Source organism: Mus pahari, chromosome 18 (genome assembly GCF_900095145.1).
Source record: "Mus pahari chromosome 18, PAHARI_EIJ_v1.1, whole genome shotgun sequence".
NCBI classification, from domain to species: domain Eukaryota; kingdom Metazoa; phylum Chordata; class Mammalia; order Rodentia; family Muridae; genus Mus; species Mus pahari.
The window spans coordinates 34,438,902-34,462,679 of NC_034607.1; the positions used below are offsets into that span (position 1 = coordinate 34,438,902).

Genomic DNA, 23,778 nt, shown 5'->3' on the forward strand with positions numbered 1-23,778 from the left:
CTACTTGTAAACTTGCAAGGCAACAGCTGCAATTGTTCAGAAGCCCACAGCTGCAGGAGTGTGGGCAGCCATCTGATTTCCACCCATCCGCAGGCGTGGCCTGCAGGCAGCACCCTTACCTGTTCTCGTACTGAAATTTCGCCAGGATGTCTTTGGCTTTGGTCTGACTGTTGAGCTGAATGGCCATGGACACCTTGGAGAGAAGTGGAGCGTGGACCCTTATGACACCTTCTGGCACATCAGACTGTCATTGAGGGAAGAGCAAAACTCGGTCAAACCAGCGTGAACATCAATTCAAAGACTGCACTTGGGAGGTGGAAATCGGGAGCTTTCTGAATGAGGAGCACCTGCACACGTGAGCACTGCTCAACCAAATGAGGAGCACCTGAACACATGAGCACTGCTCAGCCAAATGAGGAGCACCTGCACACATGAGCACTGCTCAGCCAAATGAGGAGCACCTGCACACGTGAGCACTGCTCAGCCAAATGAGGAGCACCTGCACACGTGAGCTCTGCTCAGCCAAATGAGGAGCACCTGCACACGTGAGCACTGCTCAGCCAAATGAGGAGCACCTGCACATGTGAGCACTGCTCAGCCAAATGAGGAGCACCTGCACACATGAGCTCTGCTCAGCCAGACTGGAGCATCCCTTCCTTCTCTTCCAGAAGGTCAACCACCACATCCGACCTGGGACTCTACTCACAGGCACATGTAGGCATCACTCAGATGCATGGCACCATAGGGAAGAAGATGTGGCTTCTGACAGATAGCGTTAATTTAAATATACACACACATATATAATGATATATATGCATCTGTATCTTTATTAAATATATGTGTGTATATGTAAATCTAATGATATCAGTATCTTTATGTATATATAAAATGATATCTATCAATTATCTTTATTGAACAAAGTCCTAAAAACCCCACTTTAAGATGTACACACACACACACACACACACACACACACACACAGTATACATGCGTATGAGTTGCTACAATGTATGCCCTAGAACACTATGTTAGCTGGTCTCTTGAAATAATATATTGAAGTTCTAACCCCCAGAACCTTGGAAATGCGACCTTACTTGGAAACAGACGCAGGTGTAAAGAGTGTCGGTAAATTAGTAATTAGTAAAGACGTAGCCAACCCTAACTATCTTACCCTGATAAGACCTGCGCTCTAAGGAGAGGAGAAGAGACAGAGGACATACAGTGAGGGGACACACACCCAGCACCATGGGAAGGCAATGGTGAGGACACACAGTGACAACAGCACGGGAAGACAACAGCAGAGGCTACATCAGCCAAGCACTGCTGGCATCACCAAAGGCCAGCAGTGGAGCCTGGATTAGATTTTCCCTCACAGTGCTCAGAAGAAACCCACTGACTGACATTTTCACTTGGATTTTAAACTCTAAAGTCAGAAGAGCATAGATCTCTACTGTCCTGGTTATTCCATCTATGGTACAGTTATGGTGGGCCTAGGAAACTAAAGCACAGTGTGTAACACTGGGCCAGTCCTGATATTTCTTTCTACTATCTGATATCACCACCGAGAACTAAGGTAGCCTGCCATGTAGAGGGACTGGAGTTGGGGGAGCTCAGACAGAGCCCCAGCTTACTGCAGTCAAGGCCACATTCCTTAAACACTCCACCATCTCAGGGCCTTCTCGCCTGAGCTCCCTGGGTATCTCTGTAACATCAGCTACTCGGACATTATTTGGCCTCTTAACAGAACAAACTCACACCCCTTATAATTTTGATGCCTTGGTACCTTGTGTATCGGATATGTAATTGCTCATCTGAGCCATCAGCTAAAGTTCCTGTATCACTGCTTCAGATGCAAGCCAGAAAGAGCAAGCTTGGAGGGCAGATTGAGACCTACATCAGACAAGAATGTAGTAGGAGTGGCCTCAGAATAGCTATGGGGGCTGGGCATGATGGAACATGCTTATAATCTTCATATTCAGGTCATGGAGACAAGATAGCTGTTAGTTTAAGGCTAGCCTTGGTTACATGGTGAGACTATCTCAAAGATGAAAAATGACAGAAGTGATAGAAGGCTTCCTGCTTGCTCTGTGGACACAGCACCCCATGTTCACTTCTAAGCATGACACACACAAACACTCACACACACAAACTCTCACATACACACACTCACACACAAACACCCCTACATTCACCCACATACACTCACACAAACACATACTCACACACACATTCTTACACACAAACACACACACACATACTCATTCACACACACATATACTCAAACACTCACACAAACACTCACATACACAAACTCACACACACTCACACACCCCCACATTCACCCTCATACACACACAAACACATACACACACACACTCATACATTCACACACACACACACACACACATGCACTCACATTCTCTCTCACATACAGTCTCTTTCACATACAAGTTTCTCTCTCACACATACATACACATTCTATCTTTCACATGCCCATTTCTTTCTCTCTTACACACACACACACACACACACACACACACACACACCACTAGCCAGAAAAAAAAAATCTTACCATTCTTCTTGAGGAAGGTGATTTTTGCGGTACCTTTGAGGTCTTGGGGCTTGAAACCTGAAGAAAACACATTCCATCTTTCAGATTGACCCCATGGGAAATGTTTGAGCATTTATCAAATGATACAGTGCTTATGCACTTTGACTGCATAATCCCTCATTTATAAATTCAACTTTGAACAGATTTCCATTGTGAAAACAGTATCATAGATGCTAGGTTATTCACTGAAACTCAGATCATAAGAGATAAGATCAAATGCCACCAGGGTTCGCCGATCTGGGTGGCCTAACCAAGCTATTGTATATCTGCAGAGGGATAGAGAGAGGAAAGCACAGGGGGGCAGGCACACTACAATGGGGTACATGTTACCGCTTCTGAAGCTACTGAAACAAGACAAGACACAGTGTTTCCTGAATGCTGGCAGTCACCTGAGGTGGGGGGAGTGCATGCCGTCAGAGCATTGCCCACACGCACCAACGGCCACTGCTCCTCAGGCAGAGCTTATAGAACATGGCACAGGTACATGTCACCCGCACGCATTCTCCTGAAATACTTTAAGTCATGATCAGCTGGACTGTCCTTCCTCACACACTAGAAACGCTCTGTCAGTGAGTGGCTACGCACTGTGGCGAGAAGAGTTAGCATCAAGAGGGTCCGTACATGTTCAGAACCAACATAGCAGTGACTTATGGATATTTCCAATATTCACAGGCGCTATTCACGGTGCTAACAGTGCAGCCAGGGAAGGCACAAGGGTGGATTCCACTGCACCTTCTAGTGGGCAGAGAGAGGAGGAGAGTGGCCACGCCCTCCTAAGACCAGCAGAGTGGGTGGTGTTTTACTGTTGCCCTTGTTTTGTTTGGAGACAGGGTCTCAGGTATAACCAAGCCAACGCTGAACATGGAGCTCACAGTGACTGCCACCTCGCAACCCACCCGTGACCTCAAAGCCCATTTTCACTTCCACGTCTCCATCCTGGTTCCTCAGATCAGCCTACATCTGGTTCCTCAGACATGGAGGAGCCTACATCTGAAGACCAACAGCCTACTCCTGAACCTGGCGCCTGCCACTGTCCACATCCTGGACGTAGATCTGAAAAGAACAGAATGCAGCTCATTCTCCAAGAATCTAACTTCTTGTGATCTATCTGGGTGTTCAAATGGCCTGCCTGAATGGTACCTATCTTGGCACTTGTCAGAGCTCTGGGGAAAATGCTATGAATGTTTTTTTGTTTGTTTGGTTGGTTGTTTTTTTTGTGTGTGTGTGTGTGTGTGTACATGATTACCAAATGCAATAGGTAAGATGTAGGGAACACTACATCACTGAAAAGGCTGGAGCGCACATGTCCCTCGGGATTCACAGGGCTATACACACATGTAGAGCTGAGCAGAACAGCAGGAAGACAAGCTAGAGGGGGGGGGCACTGTTGTTTCGTCATGCCTATGTGTGTATGCATGTGCACGTGCATGTGCGTACTTTAAGTCCTCATGAGTAAGAGCCTGGCCCAAGCCCTATGGATTTAATTTTTAAAGTGGCCACACTGGCAATACTGTAACATTCGGAATGTCTATTCTTTAATAAAAGTTATCACCCAGTCAAAAACCGCCAGCCATACCTATCCAAACTACTGGCCAAAGCTGTCTCAATAGTTTCTAAAGGAACTGTCCCTAGCAAAGTCCAGATGTTGGACCTAGGCTGAAATATCTGTCAAATCAACCAACCTGCTGGTTCTGGTGAAGAGCTAGCTCGCTCCTGGAGTGACTGCCCAAATGCCTAGCAGTGCAAGGCCTTCATTTTTCATGTAATCAATAAGCGGAATACAGGCATTAGTTGTGATAGTGAATATATCTATGAGTACAAATCTCTGACACCCCCCCCCCCATGCCTTGGCCAACACTGCGTCCCTTTCTTGTCCTTTCTCCCTTCAAGGTGAGGTTTAGAACCTACTTCCTTCATTGTTATGCGCAAATCCACACTGACACCTGTATCTGGATTATTGTTGTATCACTGGCCCTGGCTCGCCATCACCACAGCTGGTCTCACACTCTTGCATACTCCCGAGTGTTCATGGCACTTAGATTCCTTATTCCCTAAATTGCAAATTTTTGCATACCCAGAGTTGAATAAAATCAGTGCCTAGAATGCACTGCCACCCCCACATTTAATTTAAGCAACATAATTATTTTGAAAAATATTTCTTTGTCTATCTCCACATAGATAAGTGTGCTCAATAGAAAAATCTCTGGAAATGCTATGAGTTTAATTAAAAAAAAATTTGACAATTATCTATTCTCTATTCCATTTTTCCACCATCAAAGAAATTTCTTTTCCTACTTATTTGATATACTGTCATAGGTACATTCTCGCTACTACAGTAGAGTATCCTGACTAAACCAGCTGAAGAGAGAAAGGGCTCATTTCGGCTTAAGGCCCCACAGGTATGCATGCACCAGTGCAGAAAGGGCAGGGCGGCGGTGGCAGCGGCAGCAGCAGCAGGGACCTGGCAGTTCACATCACAGCCACCACACTCAGGAAGCAGAGAATAGAGAAGAGGTGAGGCTGGGCAATAAGCCCTCTGGGACCCCACCCCTCAGTGACCCACTTCCTCCAAGGGGGCCTCCACCTCCTAAATGTACCCAAACAGCCACTAGCCAAGGACCAAGTATTCAAACCCAGGGGCCTTGGAGGACACTTCACACTCAAGTCTGACAATCTACCTGCCTGTAAACCACTAAAAGGGCGGTCTAAGAAGTTATTCCTGGAATACCAAACGTTTTTCATGAGACTGACATTTCAAGGACTTTAACCCCAAAGCATATAACTCGGCCCAACAGGAAGACCCCAGTGCTCTGTATATTGGGACTTTCCACAATATCTGTGTGGTGATTAACGTAACTCTCCCTTGAGAAGGCGGCGGCTTGCCACGGTCCCGCTGTGGATCGACCCGCTGCCCCGCTTGTGTTCTCACCTCTCGATCCAGGGTCTTCCTCCTGAGCAGCTTCTTCACACTCGGGAGCTGCTTCTTCAACAGCATGGTGGCCTCATTCATCCGTCTGACTTGGGTGATCAAGAAAGATGGGACCTGGAGAAGAAAGAAACCCTTAAAGGGAAGCACCTGGGAGACTCGGCCTTTTCTTCTAGAAACGTCGCTTCTGCCCTCATGGTTCCTGAACTGTGACATATATCCTTGGGGTCGGAAAAATGAGGAGGGTTTCAATTTAGAAGAAAAAAAACGTGGTTTGAACATGTTTGAAGAGTGTCCTGCTGTCCCTTGGTCTCCAAGAGGAGCTGGTTCCAGGACCCCTTTGGATTCCCAAATCCTTGGATGCTTGGCTAAGGTATGGTGTTTGCCCATAGCCTGCATAGATCCTCCTCTGTACAACTTTCGATGATTCACAATGTCTGATCCAATGCAAATGCAGTGTAAGGCACTGTTTTATTGTGTTTTTTAGGGACTAGTGACAAGAAAGTTTGGCACACATATATACAATTTTGGGAGGCTCTTTAGAGTTACACTTGGTTAAATCAAGAGCTGAAGAACCCATGGATGGATGGGGAAGGTTAACTGTTTGTGGATGCCACAAGCAACCGTGAATTATTTTTCTCACATTTCTGCCTCTTTCTGTTTCCAAGAGTCCCTGGCTCCTGAGCTTGCACATCTCCCTGCAGCTGGTGTCTTTCACAGGCACACTGGACAGCCATCAGTCTTACTCCTCACCTTCCACAGAATCTTCTGGTACTTCAGCATCAGGCGGATGATGTGGGCCGCCGTGCTAGCCAGCAGCAGTTCCTCGTAATCAGAGTGCTTGCTTCGGCTGAAGAACAGGTTGGGCGCCATCACTGTGGAAATGTTCCACAGGCTCATGCGGTTCTTGGATTCGTTGGCGATCACTTTGTTGAAGAATGTCATCAGAGCCTAATGAGAGACGGGAGAACTGGGTCATGCCCCTGGGAACCACCGACGGGGCTTCTCTGACCACTCACCCCTTGAGCCCTTTGCTGTGTTGCTAGGAAAATATGCAAAGACAAGGATGAGCAAATGTGTCCTACGTCCCCTTCAATTGCTTAGAAGGAGAAACATGAGCAGTTAATTCAACTGTCTGCTTCATAAAATAATTCCCTTCTTACGGACTTATTACCATGGAGTCTACAGATAATAGACTTCCTTTCTAATCCTAAACAAGCTTGACAAATATTGAAATTAAACATCAACCAGGGAGAGGAAAACATTGCGGCTCAAACAAAATAAACACAATTTTGTCGTGAAGAAAGGAAAATAATTCTTTTAAGTGAAAATGCCCTCAACTGAAAGCCCTGCTGCCCATGGAAATTTACTGTTTTCTTGAGGAAAAAAATTAATAATGTAAGGATCAGAAGCCTCACCTCCCTCAGCCCAAACGCAAAGGCAGGTGGACGTTTCCACACATGGCATCAGACAGACCGTCTTTCTGAAGTTGTTTGTGTGCTTGTTTTATTGTTCATATTGGCTTCCAACTTGTGATCCCCCCTGCCTCAGTTTCCTAAGTGCTGGCATTCCATGCATGCACCAGAATGCCTGGGTCTTTGGACTGCTTTTTTAATTATAAAAATCTTCACCTGGAATGGCAATGTGTATGTGCAGCTTTTGTGAGCATGAGAAGAAAAAGACAGGGCTGGTGAGATGGCTCAGTGGGTAAGAGCACGGACTGCCCTTCTTGAAGGTCCTGAGTTCAAATCCCAACAACCACACGGTGGTTCACAACCATCTGTAGTGAGATCTGATGGCCTCTTCTGGCACATAGGAAGTCAGCTACAGTGTACTTATTTATAATAATAATAAAATATCTTAGAAAAAACAGAAAAAAGATAAAGAAACTTGGTAATTTTCAAAGTGCACTAAATTACCACGGTCTGGCCCATATGAAAACCACTGGCACTTCACCAAGTGGCTAGAACGCCCAGAGAGAACTCCTTGTTTTCTCTGGATTCTCCACTGTGTGTGTGTGTGTGTGTGTGTGTGTGTGTGTGTTTTGTGTGTGTGTGTGTACATGCATTTACATGTGTGTATGTAGACATGCATGTGCCACAGTACACATGTGGAACGTAGAGAACAACTCTTGGGTGTCTGTCTTCTCCTGCCTGGATCTGGGGATTGAACTGTAGCAGGCTTATTTATTGACAGGGTGCATCACAGGAGTTGAAGCTTGCTAATTCAGCTCAACCGTGTGTCCAGGCTCTGGAACAGTCCTGTCTCTTCCTTCATGGTGGTGGGATTACAGACACACACCGCTCCCTCGGTCACCGGGGATCGGAACTCAGGCTCTCAGGATTTCCTCAGGGGCATTTTATGGATGGATCCATCCCCCCCCCACACCCCACCCAGCCCTACCACAGTCTCTTTGATTATTAACATGCCTTTTTAATAGATTACACTTACTTGCGAGTCTATGATTCAGACATAATTCTCAGTAACTGATACTATTTTGTTTCAGCCACTATCTGTGCAAACTCGATGAGGCAGATATTATTATAACAATTGTACAGGCAGGAGATCGGGTTGGGGAATGGATGGAACGAAGCGGCCATCCAGCATCAGTCGGTTAAGTGGGGGCACCAAAGATCTGAAGTAAGGAGGCACATTCTCCAGCTGTGTTTCTGCCTTCCTTAGGGCCAGCAGTTCTAATCTGAGCTCTGACATTTTAGCATGGAAAGACAAAGACTGTGCTGTGTGTGTATATGTGCGTGTGCATGTGTGTGTGCATGTGTGCGTGTATGTGTGCATGTGTATGTGCGCATGTGCGTGTGTGCAGGTGCATGTGCACGTGTGCATGTGTGAATAAGTGTGCATCATCCCGCAGGCTTTCTCTGAGATGTCACACTAGAAGTGTACAGAATTACTGTCAGTTTTTCCATCCTTGCACATGGGAAAGGACGGCCATCTGGACGGAGACATCTGAAATCAGATGGCTTTTTGTGATGAAATAACATTGTTTGGGTGGTACCAGAAACAAATTAAGATCTGTAACTTTTGGAAAAATAGTGAATGATACTAAAAACTGACGCCTGGTTGCTTGGCTGGCCCCACCCTTGCACTGAGGGTGTAAGGTAATGCTTTGTTTTATGCTGTGAGGGGCAGGTTAGATAACCAGGTCCACACTGGCCTTCAACTCCCAACAATTCTCTTACCTCAGACTCCCAGGGCTAGGGCTACGGGCATGTGCTCCATGTTTTTTTAAACTTACCCAAATGTTTCCACTCTTGGAAAACTCCTCCTCCCAACTCCCCTGCCCCCCAAAAAAGAGCATGCAGAAGGAAAGCAGTCTGACGTCCCCATATTCTGCATTCTTTTGACTGGACTTAAAATTAGGGGTTCTGTCAGCTCATCACACTTCAGTGTCGATTCAGAGGGTCCAAGTACCCGCTCTGCCTTCCCCAGCTTTCTAAAGGCATACCCACTGTCCAAACTACAAGAGAGGAGAATCTCTTCTCACAGCGCACAACGAAGAGACAGGTCTGAAAGTTAGGGAAAGCGGGGGAGAGGAACCATGGGTACCAGTGTATCAGGTGCTCTGTCACTGGTGAGCAGTGTTGCTCCTCTGGGCTTATGTTTTTTCACCCTGAAGAGTGTCTAGACCCTAGCAGGTGATATCTAAACTCTTAAAACTTAGAACTGTTTCAATGATATTTTCTGAATATGTTCTAAAATGGGACTATTTTAGAAATCTCACACAGCCCAATGGTCTCAGATACCCTCCTCAAAGCTTGTTAGAATTATTCTCCCCAGGCTGGAGTGAGTTCCAGATAGAACTGTATTCTTATAGGATACTAACTGCTCTCATTTACCCCAGATCCTGGTTTGAGTAAGCTTCTCTTCTTTCCCTCTTCTGTTCACCACACTTCATCCTGGCATCTGTTTAGACACTCAGCATCCCTCAGTTACACTGAGGAAACTGAATGTTGATGTTCAGAAAGAGTTCTAGAACCTCCATCTTTTGTGTCTGCCTCTTGCCAGCATCATGGGGGGGGGGGGCGTGCAAGGCGGTGGGGGCTGCACCATGCAGATGGCTCCATCGTGAGCCATCACACTTCTGCTTCCCCCAGACAAGCTCCACTTACCTGAGCTGTGTCCCTGTTGGCGTCAGGCAGGGCCATGACCATGAGGTGCAAGGCTTGAAACTGCACTTTGATATCAGGCCCTCCTATCAAGAAGACAGAAATAATCACATGCTTGAAACCACACTGATGCGTTCTGACAGCAGTCATGCGAACATCTGCTTGCGCAGGAGGGCTCTGACAGCTTAGTGGGAAGGGCCGGGCTTTCGAGCTCAACCACGTCAATTTGTTCATTTGGACAAGAGCCTCAATCTGTCACCTCCCTTCCAATCCCAGGACGCCTGTTTCTAGGAACGTAGCCAAAAAAGACCCTTTAGTAATTATAGATTTATGGGGCAGTCTCCTTTTCAGGGTGTGTCCTGCGGACCTTGCCTTACTCTATGAATAGAGGACAAGGCTCAATTCGAGAGCAAGTAAGCGTTGTGCTCAAGGACACGGCAACCCACGGCCAGTAAGGATGTATGTTGTAGAGCCAGGTTTGAATCCTGCTCTTAGTACTAAGGCATTCACCCTTTCTGCACATACACTGTGCTGGCATGAGGATTACACAAGTTAGTACGCACACAATTCAGTACCTAGAAACAGTTGTCATCATACATGTGGGCGCGTTGCTTATATGACCATTGCTATTTATTCCCTATCTCACATAGACATTTGGGGAAGTGGTTAGCTTTGGAGACTGTTGAGAACGCTATTCCCTAAGGACACAAGATGGCGCCAGAGGGTCGGCTTCCCACTCAGGGAGTTCATCCACCCAGGATCATGTACAGTCAACCACGCTGAAAATTTAAAGTGCCTTTCTCTCTGTACCCTCTTCCAAAGGATCTATTGGTGAAGAGTTTCTGGAGAAGCTTGGGCTCTGGAGCCCTGGGGCGCTCTCAAGCGGAAGGCTACCTTTAGGATCCCTTCACAGTCTGGCTGCAGACCATCGGTTGTTAGTAAAAGCACAGAGCAGCATAGCAAGGGGAACCTCAAGTAAGAACCTACTGCATCAGTGGGCGTGTGCGTGCGTGCGTGTGTGTGTGTGTGTGTGTGTGTGTGTGTGTGTGTAGTTGGAGGGGGCTGGCGATATGTGTACCCCCCTGTGTGGGAACAGGGGAGGTGCATTCATAGTTCTGCTCATACTGTCTCAGCATTACCCACTTGGACTTTTATAAAGAACATGCCATAGGCCTAGTTAATATTGTAAAGGTAAATGTGTGAACATGTGTAAATACCAGGACCTAGGAAGAACATGGCCAGTGCCAAGCTCGGATGAGACATTCTCTTGCCACATGAAGTGCAGGCCGAGAGCCTCGTCATCAGATGTGATCAATCCCAGAACAGCTCAGAGTGAAAGACAAGAGATGCAGGTGCAAGTGTAGGCATGCAGATGTGCAGGTACGTAGGGTGTGTGGGCGTGTAGACGTGCAAATGTGCAGGCATGTAGCAGGTGTCCAGGCGTGCAGGCGTGTAGCCGTGCAGGTGTCCAGGTGTGGAAGCTCTTTCCATTTCAGAGAATTACGATGTTCCTGTCTCGATTACAAGACTGATTTGGCAAATGTTCCATTTTCCTTTTACTGATGGAACTTGGCTATACACTGTCTCGTTAACAGTCTGTGGCTACTTTATTTAATGCGCCCTAGCATACAGCGTCCTTCCTCCCGAGTGGAGAACCATCTAGTCCTTTAACTGAACCAGCAAGTTGGAGGCCAAGACTGAAAAGATGCAGTGACTCTGCACATGAGTGGTAAATAATCTGTGCTCTCTGAGTTCCATGTAGTATGAAGAAGGTAGTTCCAACATACACATGCATACACACACACTTGCACACTCACATAGTCACCTATTCTCAACACACACTCACATACTTACATACACACATACTCATACATTCACAGACACAAATACACACACACATTCACACACAGATTCACACACTCACAAATACACAAAACACTCTCACATATTCGTACACTCATACACTCACAGCACACACTCACACACACACTCATACACACTCACATACACTCACAAAAGCATACACAAATATATACTCACATACTCACACTCACATACATTCACAAATACACACTCACAAAAGCATACACAAATACACACTCAACCCCACACTCATACACACCCACACACATGCACAGACACATAAATTAAATGCTGAGTCGCTGTACCAATGACTGATAGCAGCTTTGGTCTTGTGAAGTGAATGACCTATTTAAACACTGCATCTATTGACTATTTAAACGCATCATCCAGAATAGGATCTAAACTAACTGCAAATACAAAGTCAGAAGAGGATTTATCTAGAGGATTTATCTAGAGGATTTATCTATCCTCGAAGAAGTCCCAGATCATGAGATGACCCAGGGGCTGGAACTAGCAGACAAGGTTTTAAGGCAGCTCTCAAAGTATGCAAACAATGTTAAAGAAAGTAATGTAGAATGAATGAAAAGACAGAGCCTGTCAACAGGCAAATTAAAATATTTAAAAGCGCCGGGGCGGTGGTGGTGCATGCCTTTAATCCCAGCACTTGGGAGGCAGAGACAGGCGGATTTCTGAGTTCGAGGTCAGTCTGGTCTACAAAGTGAGTTCCAGGACAGCCAGGGCTATACAGAGAAACCTTGTCTCGAAAAACCAAAAAAAAAAAAAAAAAAAAAAATTTAAAAGCATCAACTGAACATTCCAGAACTGAAAAACACTACAGTCTCCTTAAAATAGGAAGGTTTTTTCTTCAGCAAATTAAAAAAAAAAAATAGGAACAACAATCTGATTTAGATGTGGGAACCCAGGACTATCATAAATGGTATTTCACCTTAGGGTCCACAGGCACCAGCAGTCAGCACAGCGTAACCACACTTCACGGGGCATCCTGGCACATAACGCCATGCTGCCTTATGTCTAAGTATATTTAATCATATTTAACTTCTTCACCTACTTTCCATCAGAGAGATGAAGGCGGGTATATATTCAACAGGGAAGAGAGAGGTGGGCAGCTCTCTGAAGAATGCTTTCAACATGACCGCAGCTTCTCTGTGACACATCTTGTCCCACTTGAACTTGTCAGCATTGAACCTGGCATCCAGTTCTTCACGGTACTGCTGCAAAGCAAAGCGGATGGTCAGTACTCAGAGAGGCCGAATGTCACAGCCTCTTCCCCACCGTCATCACACAAACTATTCCTTTTTTTGCGACTTGACAGCTAAAGTTAACACCCGCTAACCCTTAACTTTCCCACACGATTGAGTTGGAATGCCTATCTGCGAGTCAATTTTTAAAAGCATTTCCAGAGCTATCCTGAAAGCAGTAATAATCCTGAAACAATTGGCTAATTCTGCCCAACTATAAAACCTCTTTACTGAGTCTGTAGCTCTACTTCTGTGGTTTTGGTGGGATAGCACAGCCCCCACATGATAAAAGTCTTTGCTTCCAATTTGACAAAACTGCCATTTTCCTTTCATCCTAACTTACATGCTACCCTCCCTTCTGTCCCTAAGTCAGACCATGAACACGTGCCTCTCCGCTCTTACACATGTGGGATGAGAAATGCCCCAATAAAGTGACTCTGACTTCACTGCAGAGTTCAGGCAGAATGACTTTCCTGGAACGGGTACAGCAGCTCTCTGCCAACACACGCATACACACACACACACACACACACACACACACACACACACGTCTTCCACATGTTGGTATATCCTTTGCTCTGGTGCACTGTGCAAACAGCTTGTGTTAAAGCACCAGGCCTTTCTCTGTAAGTTCCACTCACAGTAAGTTCCTACTTGAAAAAGTCTGCATTATCGGTTCATCTGTTGATCAGTGGCCACTGTTCTTTAAGCTTCTTTGCTATGGTCAAACTCATTTTCGACCACGCCTTTGGACTTGAGGGTTTACCTCAAACAACAGGCATCCGGAATCATCTGACTGACACAGCTTAAGAGATAGCTTAGATGCCACTCGAGTAGCCTTTCGCTTTTTACAGCCTCTGCCTCATTCTCGTGAGAAGCCTACATTTAGCCTCGAAGGGAGCCAGCCGTTTTTTGTTCATCTCATGCCAGACACGAGTGCTTCCACAGCTTCCAGAGGCTGCGAAACTGAAATCTGGGTCAAGCTTGCTGAGTTAGGTGCCGAGGCAGGATACTGATGAGTATGCAGCCAGCCTGGGTTCAAATGATGAGTTTATGTCTCAAAAAAGCCAACCAACCAACCAATCAACCCACCAACCAACCCATCAACCAACTAACCCAGCAACAACCAACCAATCAACCAACCCACTAACCCATCATTCAACTCACCAACCAACCAGCCAACCTATCAGTCAGTAGAAACCTATTTTTTTGTTTGTTTACCACTAAGGAGAACACAGGCAGATTCAAGTCATGTCCTTAAGTCTCCTTGGAGCACAGAGAAGGCTACATCAGTTTTGGAGGCATCCTCACAAAAAATGCAAGGCCCCAGCCCGAAGCTACCAGCTTGGGAGAGAGAGACCAAACACACAAGGTGACATAACTCCAAAGCATCTATAGCTAACCTCAGGACAACATGCCACAGAGGCAAGGGAGCTTACACGGCAAACAGTCTGCCTTCTTCCATAAAAACACGTTCCCAGCGTTTGGCTCAGATTTCTGGGATGTTTTGAAAAGAATGTCACTGAGCATTCCAAAGCATCAAATTGGTTCCAAATGATCTGCGGGCCTCAGATTTGGGAGCTGGCTTCGCAGCAGTGCCCTCGTTTGGCCTCTAGGTGAGCAGCTTCCTCTCAGGCCCGAGTCCCTGTCAGGCTCACTGATCATCTAGAACGCAAAGCCGGATCACTCAATACCAGCATCTCCCCCCCCCCCAAATGGCTGCTGTCATTTACTTGGCTCAAATCAAGAATAATTATAATGGCTTTTGAAAACTGCCTCTCCCCCAAGCATGTTCTGTCGGAAATGTTCTTCAGGGATGAAGAAAACACAGCAGAAAACTTAACCAGCACAGGTACTGAAGGTTTGAATAAAGGGGATGTGAAGGCCTAGGCAATGCATCATGGCCACCGCCTCTCTAGTCACAGTGTTTCCCCAGTGTCTGCTCACTGGCTCGGATTTCCTCCATGCTTGCTTGCCTGAAACCAGAACTAGGAAAACATCTGGATTGCATTTGTGGACTAACAAGCGGCAGAATAAACCAGCTGGCACAACGTCAAAAACAGTAAGGGAAGAAAGACCTTGCCCTAAACTCGGGTTGGGAACTCAGATGTCTGTGAACACACTGAAGGGCGATCAGCCTTCAGTTAGCCATTTTCACACAGAGGGTTGACGAAGAAATGTAACTTGCACTCTAACATCATACGTGGGGCACGTAAGAAACTTTTCTCTTCCCAGTGGATCTGCACAGAGAGGGGCTTAGAGGCGTGGGGTTTGATTCTGGTGGGGAAGCCTGGCTCTTTGGCTCTCTTTCCAGTCTCTGAGTCAGCTGATAACTTAAGAGACAACCAAAGCAGTGCACACTTTATCCTCATTACTGCGTGCTCTCCCCAGAGGCGTGCCTACGAACAGAACATGATAAATAGAAACAACCTCACTTCAGGAGCCACTGGAAAAGTTACCTGCCTTCCAAATGAAACTGTGTTAGTATTTAACCAGCTCCTTGCTGAATGGAGTCCTAATTTCCAACCTGCCCAGCTTCAGACATCCCTTCAAATGAGAACTTGCCACATTCATTTACAAAGAGGCTCAGGTGGCTGATTCTGTCAGCTGGTCAGGCCCAGCACCTATGCTAGCTTGTGACTGATCAGGCGGATGGGTTCAGGCTTGCCCCATTCTGCCCAGTGCAGGGCTTCCCTGTTGGGAGGAAGTGACAAGTTTGTACCATAGCCCAGGTCCTACCAGCTCTCTTCCACCACCAGCCAGTCCATTGTTGCTTTGGAGGAGCCAATAGACACAGCCTAATTGATTTCTTTTCACTCAAGGAAATATGCTACTATATTTCCCCATTTCTACCTTGACCTTTCTCATAGGAATAGATTTCCCCCAAGTGTGTACATAAGCGAATTAATGAAGAGATTCCTCTTCACCCCTGTGCCTTTTCTTTCATTGGCTTACCACAATCATTTCTTCACCATCACTTGCACATTCTTTTTAAGGCCCATCATTGGGTGTCCACAGACTGGGGTGACCAAAGGGTAGGCATGTGTGTGCCCAAAAGGAAGGACAATGAAATCTTTTACTAGAAAAGGTTCTCTCTTCCAGGACTCCTTACTGCTCTGTAGAGCTTGCCTGTGTGAGAGTACAGGAAGGCAGAGCAAAGGAATTCACACCACTGCACTGGGGTTTTATGTAGACGCTGGCATTACCATAAATGGAACTGGGTTTCAGAGCCGCTGCTGAGGGAGTATTCCAGTGGTTGGGAGCACTGACTGCTACGAATTCTTAGACGAAATCTGACCAAAGAAGAATCTAAGAATGGGTCTCAGCTGAGAGCAATTAGCAATGGAAGTAAAAGCCAATGGGGCTATGAGCGCCAAGACTCCCAAAGGCCAAAGAAACCAAAATAGTTGATTCCCTAAACAGCTCCAGGTGTTTCAAACTCCAAACTGAAGACAAGCAACAGTTTTAATTGGCAATGTTTCACTACTCTAGGTTCTAAGAATTGCAGCGCGGAAGAAACATAACTGAAGCACTGAAAAGTATTACCGCAAGCCAAGAGATACTATCAAAGGACAGCAGCCACAGAGACTAGATTTCTGATGCTCACTGGAACTGGGTCATGGTGGCTTAAGAATGTCCCCCATAGCCTCATATATTTGACTGCTTAGTCATTAGGAAGTGGCACTATTAGAGAAGGGTTAGGAGGTGTGGCCTTGTGAAGTAGGTGTGGCCTTGTGAAGTACCTGTGGTCTTGGTGGAGGAAGTGCGTCACTGGGGGGTGGGCTTTGAGTTTTCCAAAGCCCATGCTAGGCGCATTTTTTTTTTTCTTCTCTCTGCCTTCTGATTACGATGAAGCTCTTAGCAACTGCTGCAGCATCCTGAGTGCCACCACGATCCCATGATCTTGCCATGTTCCCACCCCAGCCCCCGCCATGATGACAACGGACTCACCCTCTGAAACCGTAAGCAAGCCCCAACCAAATGCTTTATTTTATAAATGTTTCACGGTTCCTGAGCGACTGAACACTGACCGAGGCTAGCTCACGTCTTTAGCTAGGAAGAGAGAGAACACCGAGTACCTTGACTTTGGCAGTACATCCGGAGAGTCGAAAAATTCCTTCTGATTCCAGACCTGACTCCTCGACTTTCTGAAAAAACTAGAAAACCACAATAAATTACACAGATTAAGTATCTCTGTAGGATGACAAACATCCTAATAATAATGAGAATAATAAATAATTCTAAATAATCGGTAGGCTGCTAACTGTGCCTATGAATCCGATACACGAATGATTTATGAAATACTAATAACTACTCAAAAAGGTCAACATCGCCTCTGATTTGCCAGCGAGCAAATTCTCCATTTAGATCTGTGCGGTAACCTCCCAACGTCAACTCCTACCCACAGACTCTGTTGGGTCTGTTGTCTTACCTACTGTCATATTTTTCCAACTGGTATCTTTCAAATATGATAATCATTTCTCTTATGTTGACCAACCAATAGGAACAAATGCTAAATCACACCATGTGTCTACAGCCACACCACCCTGTTTGTGCTTGATCTCATCTAAATCTACCCTCATTGGTTGCAAAGGACCTGACTAAGAACTTAAAAGAATTCTAGAATACTAAGGACTTAGACACGTAAGCATTAACTGCTCTCTTAAATATCATGGTAGTGGTGGCAATGATGGTGATGGTGTTGATGGCGGTGACGACATGATGGTGGTGGCAGTGTTGATGACCTTCGCCACTACTCTCTCAACCCTGCCTTTACTATTGTTCCCCTTAGTGAGGGAGGCTGAGGACCGGGCCGGGTTTTGTACCTATGTCATCTAAGCTTGTGCTGAATTGCTGTGGGTTAAAGGTTGATTTCTCCAAAATCCATCCTTGGCATTTAGGACAAAGTACATCACTCATGCTTTAATTTCCGAGGAGGAAGGGCAGCACGGGGACAAGGACTCTGGGCTACGCACGCTCCTACAAGGACTCTGGCAGCTTGGCACAGGCGTTCAAGGACTCTGGGCTACGCATGTGCTCACAAGGACTTATGGGCTAGGCATGCGCTGTGTACCTCTGACGTTAGCTCATCCTCCTCTGCCCCAGTTGCCGTGTTTGCAAGGTGATAAAAAACTGCTCCTTGGACCTCTCCATACTAACGACACAGGATATGATGTCATTGGCACAGCCCTTCCCATGGGGAGACTCCCTACAGACAGCCCCTGTGCACAGAAAGGATGCCAGCATCTCTTACTGTACCCTCCCTGCTCCTTCACTGGCCAATTGATCACCAGACTTGAGGAAGAAGCTCAGGCTGAGGTGCCAGGAGCGACTTACAAGAGGAGAAGGGGGCGGATGCAGAATTGTTAGTGTGGGTAAAGCAAGTCTGTTTCCCCGGCCAGGGTTTTATGTATGTATCACTTACAAACCATTTAAAATCCAGCAAGGTCTATGATAAAGGCCTGCGGCGTTAAGTGTGCCACCAGGCGTCGCTGTTGAGTAAGTGTTGTTGAGTGAGTAAAACTGCACAACTTAAAAGTAAATCAGTTGTGGGGCAGGAGAGACCACTCAGCGGTTAAGAGCAGACCCTGCTCAGGCAGAGGGACCGAGTTCAGTTGGCAGCTCCACTGCCTGTGCTTCAGCACTAGGGGATCTGACATCATCTTCTCATCCCCACCGCCCCCCCCCCCGGGACTCACACGTATGTGTGCACGCACACACAGAGACACGGACACATAGTTAAAACGAAACCTAGATCTTTCACAAAGTAAAACAGTTATTTAGCAATCAGAGGTGTCTAGATACAGCAGTTAAGATATTTTTAAAAATCCTTCGGGAGGAGGAGTGGGGGGATTGTTGGTGGGGGTGACTGTGGGGGGGGGCAGTGACCAGGATGTAAAGTGAATAAGTAAAACAAAAACCCTAATAATCATAATAATTTGGCTTTCTAGGTTAAAAATAATTATCTTTTATCAATTATATGTACTTAAAATTTGACATTAGATTTGGAAAACATACATTCTGATATCTAAATGTTCAATAGTCTTTATTAATTTGATTTGAGTTCTAAAACTCCATAAAATGATTGCATACACCCATTAGGAAAATATAGCTTTTGATACATCTCACAAAGCACTTGTATGTTCGGCAAATAGACTATTAACAATTTTGTCTTTAAAGAGAATAATCAAAAATACATGCAGACCACTAAGCATAGTGGGTATGCCTTTAATCCTAGCACTTAGTAGGCAGAGGCAGGAGGATCTCTGTGAGTTCTAGTATAGCCAGGTCAACAAAGTGAGACCCTATCTTGTTTTTTTCGTTTTTTTTTTTTTTTTTAAAATCCATATAAACACATGCAAATTCGTGTAAGCACAGGCATTTACACAAGCAACATCTGACAAAAGAACTAGAAGGCAACACTGTGTCCGCCCCTGACAGAACATTGTCCTTATGGTGGAACAATGTCACAAGCTTCCAGGCCATGCAGCAACAGCTGCCAAGGTGGGAAGGTTCCCGAGGCTTGTCCCTCCAGTTCATGTGTCTGAAACAGGGCCCTCTGTGAAAAGCAATGGTCAGACCTCAATAGGGGTCTTTAACTCTACAAGTGCCCACTGAGTTCACTGTCTCCCTGGTCTTTTACACAGGACTCACTAGGACTCACTTTTTGTAACACAAGGGGAACTTTCACTGCAGGGTCCTTCTTCCGGTCGTTGTCCAGGAGGACTGTAAGTGGCACTCCAAAAATCCCGTTGTCTGCAGAGACCAGAGCCAAGGGAGGAAGAAAAAAACACAAAAGTCAAGAACGTGTCCTCGGGTCCCAGGGTGGTGCTGAGGCTGGCAGCCTGGCCTCATAGTTACCTCGGCCTCTCACTCGTTCTGTTTTGTTTCTCTTCAGCTGTATCCCAAAAGCATCGAAGAAGGCCGTCAGCTCAATCAGAGAGAGATGGCGGATTTTCTTCATGTCTTCCACAGACAGGTCCCCCGTCTCGGTCAACCCAAATCTTGTTTTCTGAATGATAAATTTCTAAAAGACACAGGGAAGATGTTTAATTTGTTTTTTAGTCAAGTGAAATCAGGACACATAAAAACCTATTGGAAAAATACCTTTGAAGAGCGTCCTGGACCTAAGAGACAATGAGTAGTTGTTTAAGAACACCTGAAGACCAAGGCTATGCTAACTGGAGGCAAAATGGCATCCTGAAGGGTGGGATAGTGTAGCTGTCAAGGTTGTGGCCAGGACCCGACCACAGCTGTGACAGCAGCCTCCTCTCCCTTCCCCCCCTTTTCCAACTTAATGTGTTTGTGTGTTTGTGCACATGTCTAAGTGTAAGCACAGGCAGGCTTGTGCAGCAGGTGTGTGTGGATATCAGAAGATGAGTGTCTGTGCACATTTTTGTGGGTAAGCGTAGGCAGGCTTGCCATAGCAGGCACGTAGGCGTCAGAGTCAGTCCTTGTCTCTCATCCTACTTGACAGGGGCTTTCCGTAGTGTTGGCTGCTGAGAATGTGACACTAGTTGGCTTATAAACATTGGGAACCTGAACCCTGAACTCCCCTGAGCCCTGCCTCTCATCTCAGCAAGGAGCTCTGAGATTATAGAGGAGCTCTACCATGCGAATCTTCACATAGGTACTGGAGGGTCAGACTCGGGCTCATGATGCTCTCCTGGTAAGTGCTTTTACCCACTGCACCATCCCCACAGCCCAGCAACTGCCTATAAGGCTGATAACATACCACTGCCCTGTAAGCGGGATTATGCGTGGCATATACACATAAAACAGCACATCTAGATATATCCCAGGAGACACACAGTGCTGGGGCCTGGCCTCCCCAGCTCCCTTACACATATATAAAAGAAAAAACAGTCCTCACATTGGCACAGAAGCCCCCTCAGCAAGTTACTGGACTGACCACAGAAGGTGTTACTCACAGTTAAGACGTAGTCCTCTTTCTTAATGTCCAACTTCTTCCATTTATTTCTATCTGGTGTTTCGGTCACCATTTCTGAGTAAGACACCTCAAAGGACAGTTCTTCAGCCTCTGGTGGAATGTTCTTCCCTAGATAATCATCATCTAAATAAAACAAGAGACAAGAAATGCAATATAACTTGGAGACATTTGCCACAAACCAAACTGCCGATGTTTACAAGGTATGCCGGGGTACTGAGATCTGGGTGGCAGAGCTGCCTGGGTGACACGGTATTGTCCTGACCTCAAGTATGGACACATATCTACCAGTTTCTGAACTGTCCAATCCAAGTTTTACCATTGTAAGCTCTTATTAGCTATGAATGTTTTGAAGAATTAGAGGCTAACCCTGGAAGAGCATGCATCTGTCTTCCTCTGATGTTAAAAAACTCCCTCCTACTCCCATAAGCACAAACAGTCACCTTTTAAGATTATTCAGTGTGGACTCCACTGCTAGGTATTCAGGGAACTTATTCTGGATTTCTATAATTTGATATTGGCCTAGCCTTTGCACAATGCACATTAAGCAGGACCTGACCACGTTCCATGATGGGAATGTCCCACAGTTGCCTTTCTCAAGCTAGGCTGCAAATTAAGGCAAATGATTTCTTGGCCCAAACTATTTGTCTAACACGAAACTCTGACTTCTGAGTCGGAGTTCGGCATGACACTTTGTTTCACCGCCTGGCAAACATTTTTTATGTGAGAAGTAAAGAATCATTTGATTGCAAACAGAACCCTTTTTTTCTGACTAAAGGTCAAGGGGATCAGAATGACAAAAGTTGGAATTAATCGGTAAGATTAATGAAAGAGCTGCTTGCGGCGGCATTAAAATCAGGGTGGAAAGTTTATAAATGAATGCCTTCCAGTTTGGGGTATGAGCAGGTGCTGGAACAGAGCAAAGGGGTGCAGAGGAGACAGAAAGTGGCAGAGGGGAGGTGGGTCAGGATGCTTGACTTCTGCAGAGGTTTGTGCTCTGAGCACAGGAAGGAAGGATAGAGTCTTCTCTATGGGGAACCAAACCGGCAGATTCTCCAAGCCATTGGGGCACTCATGTGGACGCCTGTCTCTGATGGCAGGATTACAACTAGACCCCAGGCAGTAAACACACGGACTGGAAAGCATTTCTGGTAAGTCTCTCCTCTTGGTTATTTTATTTACAATCTTTAACATTATTGGAAAAACAATCCACACATCAGGCAAATTCTTCAAGTGATGAATGAAGTCGATGGATTGTGGCAGGTCACAGCTGAGCAGCCATCACCACAATCAATCCTCGGATGCTTTCATCAACTCCTCTTGGCATTTGGATGTGGATGGTGAATGTATAAGCTGTGCTTCTCCAAGGAGAGAATGTGCATTTCTCAAAAGACAGAAATCCTGAAGGCAGGGACTCAGGGCCCAGCCTTGGACTAGGAGGATTCCATTAGGAGCATCTCTAGGGTCGGGGGTTCAGGGAAGACTCAGCTCTGTCAGCCTGTGTGTGTCAGAGGCTGCTCAAGTTCAACACACACTTCCTCAGTAACTGAGAGCCTTGGATGAGGCAGTTTTGAAACCTCCTTGTAACATCTGGATACATCATGGTACTTACGGGGAGGCCTAAGTCAAAGTCACTGCCTGAGTACTAATCCTTTACCTTACTTGTTGGAAGGGAAGGACGGCTTTGCTTCCCATTTAGCTAAGTTAACATCGTCTATGGTAACAAAAGAGGATGTCTGAAGGGGAGCAAGGGAGGGAGTGCTGGAAGCCACAGAATCATAACACATCGTGCTATGATGGAGAGAGACTTGTGGATGAGCAGCAGAGCAGGGTTAGCTAAGACTAAAACTTTCTGAGGTACCATTGCCAAGCACGGTGACCGACTCTAACAATTACGTGCTCCACGATTCAAAAGCATGCAAGAAAGGAACTTAAAAGCTTCATCAGAAAGAATATCTTAAGTGATGAGATGAGCTTAGGAGTTAGACAGGTTCAGCCTGATACAAACACTATCCAGTGTATATATACAATGTATCCATCCAAACATTACCCATGCTTGTGTATCCCACACAAGTGTCCTCACAGATAAGTACTATGTATACATTTATGGTGTTACACATAAGTACTATGTATGCATTTATGGTGTTAACCCAGTCAATGTTAAAAGTGGATGTGTTAAATTAAATACTAAAACCAAAATGAACTGCTAGCTGCACTGAATGTCAGACCCAAAGAAGACACAGCATAGTTTCACCAGGGGACTGCATTTTCCCACTTGGGGCTAGCACAGTCTCACCAGGGGACATGCCACTCACCACTCAACGCCCTCTGAACCGACTGCTCAGCATCTGCAGATCCATTGGTGTGAACGGGAATATCCGGGATGGCCTCAAGTATTGACTGCTAAGCAAGGGAAGAGGAGCAAAATTGTTTATTACAAACATGGTGACTCTTAATCTCTTAGATTCTTGATTGTAAACCTAGCTTTCAGCAACAACTGAGCCATCTCTCCATCCTGACCTTTCATCTCCATCAGATTTATCTTCTGTAATGCACGAGTCATTTTTGCAAAGACAGTTCTTGGTCTCACAAATGGTTTGCAATGTTCACAGTTGTTCCCCACAGTCAGTTTAGATGGGTGCGGCTTGCCCAAGTTTCTCAAAAGAACTCTGCCGAAGTACTCATAACTAACTCTAACTTCTTACTCATATATTTAGCTGCTTCTGCAAAGATGTAGCAATTAGAAAGCTTGTTGATATGTATTTGATAATTACATCCGCTAATCTGGATACATTGTTTCGATTACAGTCATAGTGCTAATATTAGCATATCAACTCTCTCATTGTGAAATATGGAGTAAGAACAACTAACAGGATAGATACCTATCATGCCAGGTGTGGTGGGTATCTGCCTGTAATCCCAGTATATAAGAGGCAAAGGCACCAGGAAGCCTGATCAACATAGCAGATTCTAGGTCAGGCTTGCCTACGAAGGGAGTATGGCAAGCCTGATCTACACAGAGGGCTCTAAGCTCTCCGTGTTTA

The 23,778-nt window shown here is 45.8% G+C and overlaps 1 protein-coding gene across 4 annotated transcripts in view; it reads right to left on the bottom strand.

The window, feature by feature from the left end:
- The window catches only part of Arhgap28 (Rho GTPase activating protein 28), a 154,194-nt gene that overhangs the window by 5,479 nt on the left and 124,937 nt on the right, over positions 1-23,778 (bottom strand). For 3 of the 4 annotated variants that reach the window (XM_029531603.1, XM_029531605.1, XM_029531606.1), the window contains exons 6-16: positions 23,050-23,137; positions 20,718-20,860; positions 19,648-19,813; positions 19,451-19,542; positions 16,866-16,943; positions 12,597-12,759; positions 9,668-9,750; positions 6,291-6,488; positions 5,541-5,654; positions 2,573-2,629; positions 120-244 (exon numbers count right to left, since the gene is read on the bottom strand). In XM_029531603.1, coding sequence (XP_029387463.1) covers positions 120-244; positions 2,573-2,629; positions 5,541-5,654; positions 6,291-6,488; positions 9,668-9,750; positions 12,597-12,759; positions 16,866-16,943; positions 19,451-19,542; positions 19,648-19,813; positions 20,718-20,860; positions 23,050-23,137 — 1,307 coding nt within the window. The remainder of the gene's footprint in view (positions 1-119; positions 245-2,572; positions 2,630-5,540; positions 5,655-6,290; positions 6,489-9,667; positions 9,751-12,596; positions 12,760-16,865; positions 16,944-19,450; positions 19,543-19,647; positions 19,814-20,717; positions 20,861-23,049; positions 23,138-23,778) is intronic. The other variant, XM_021217921.2, reaches the window with a different exon arrangement.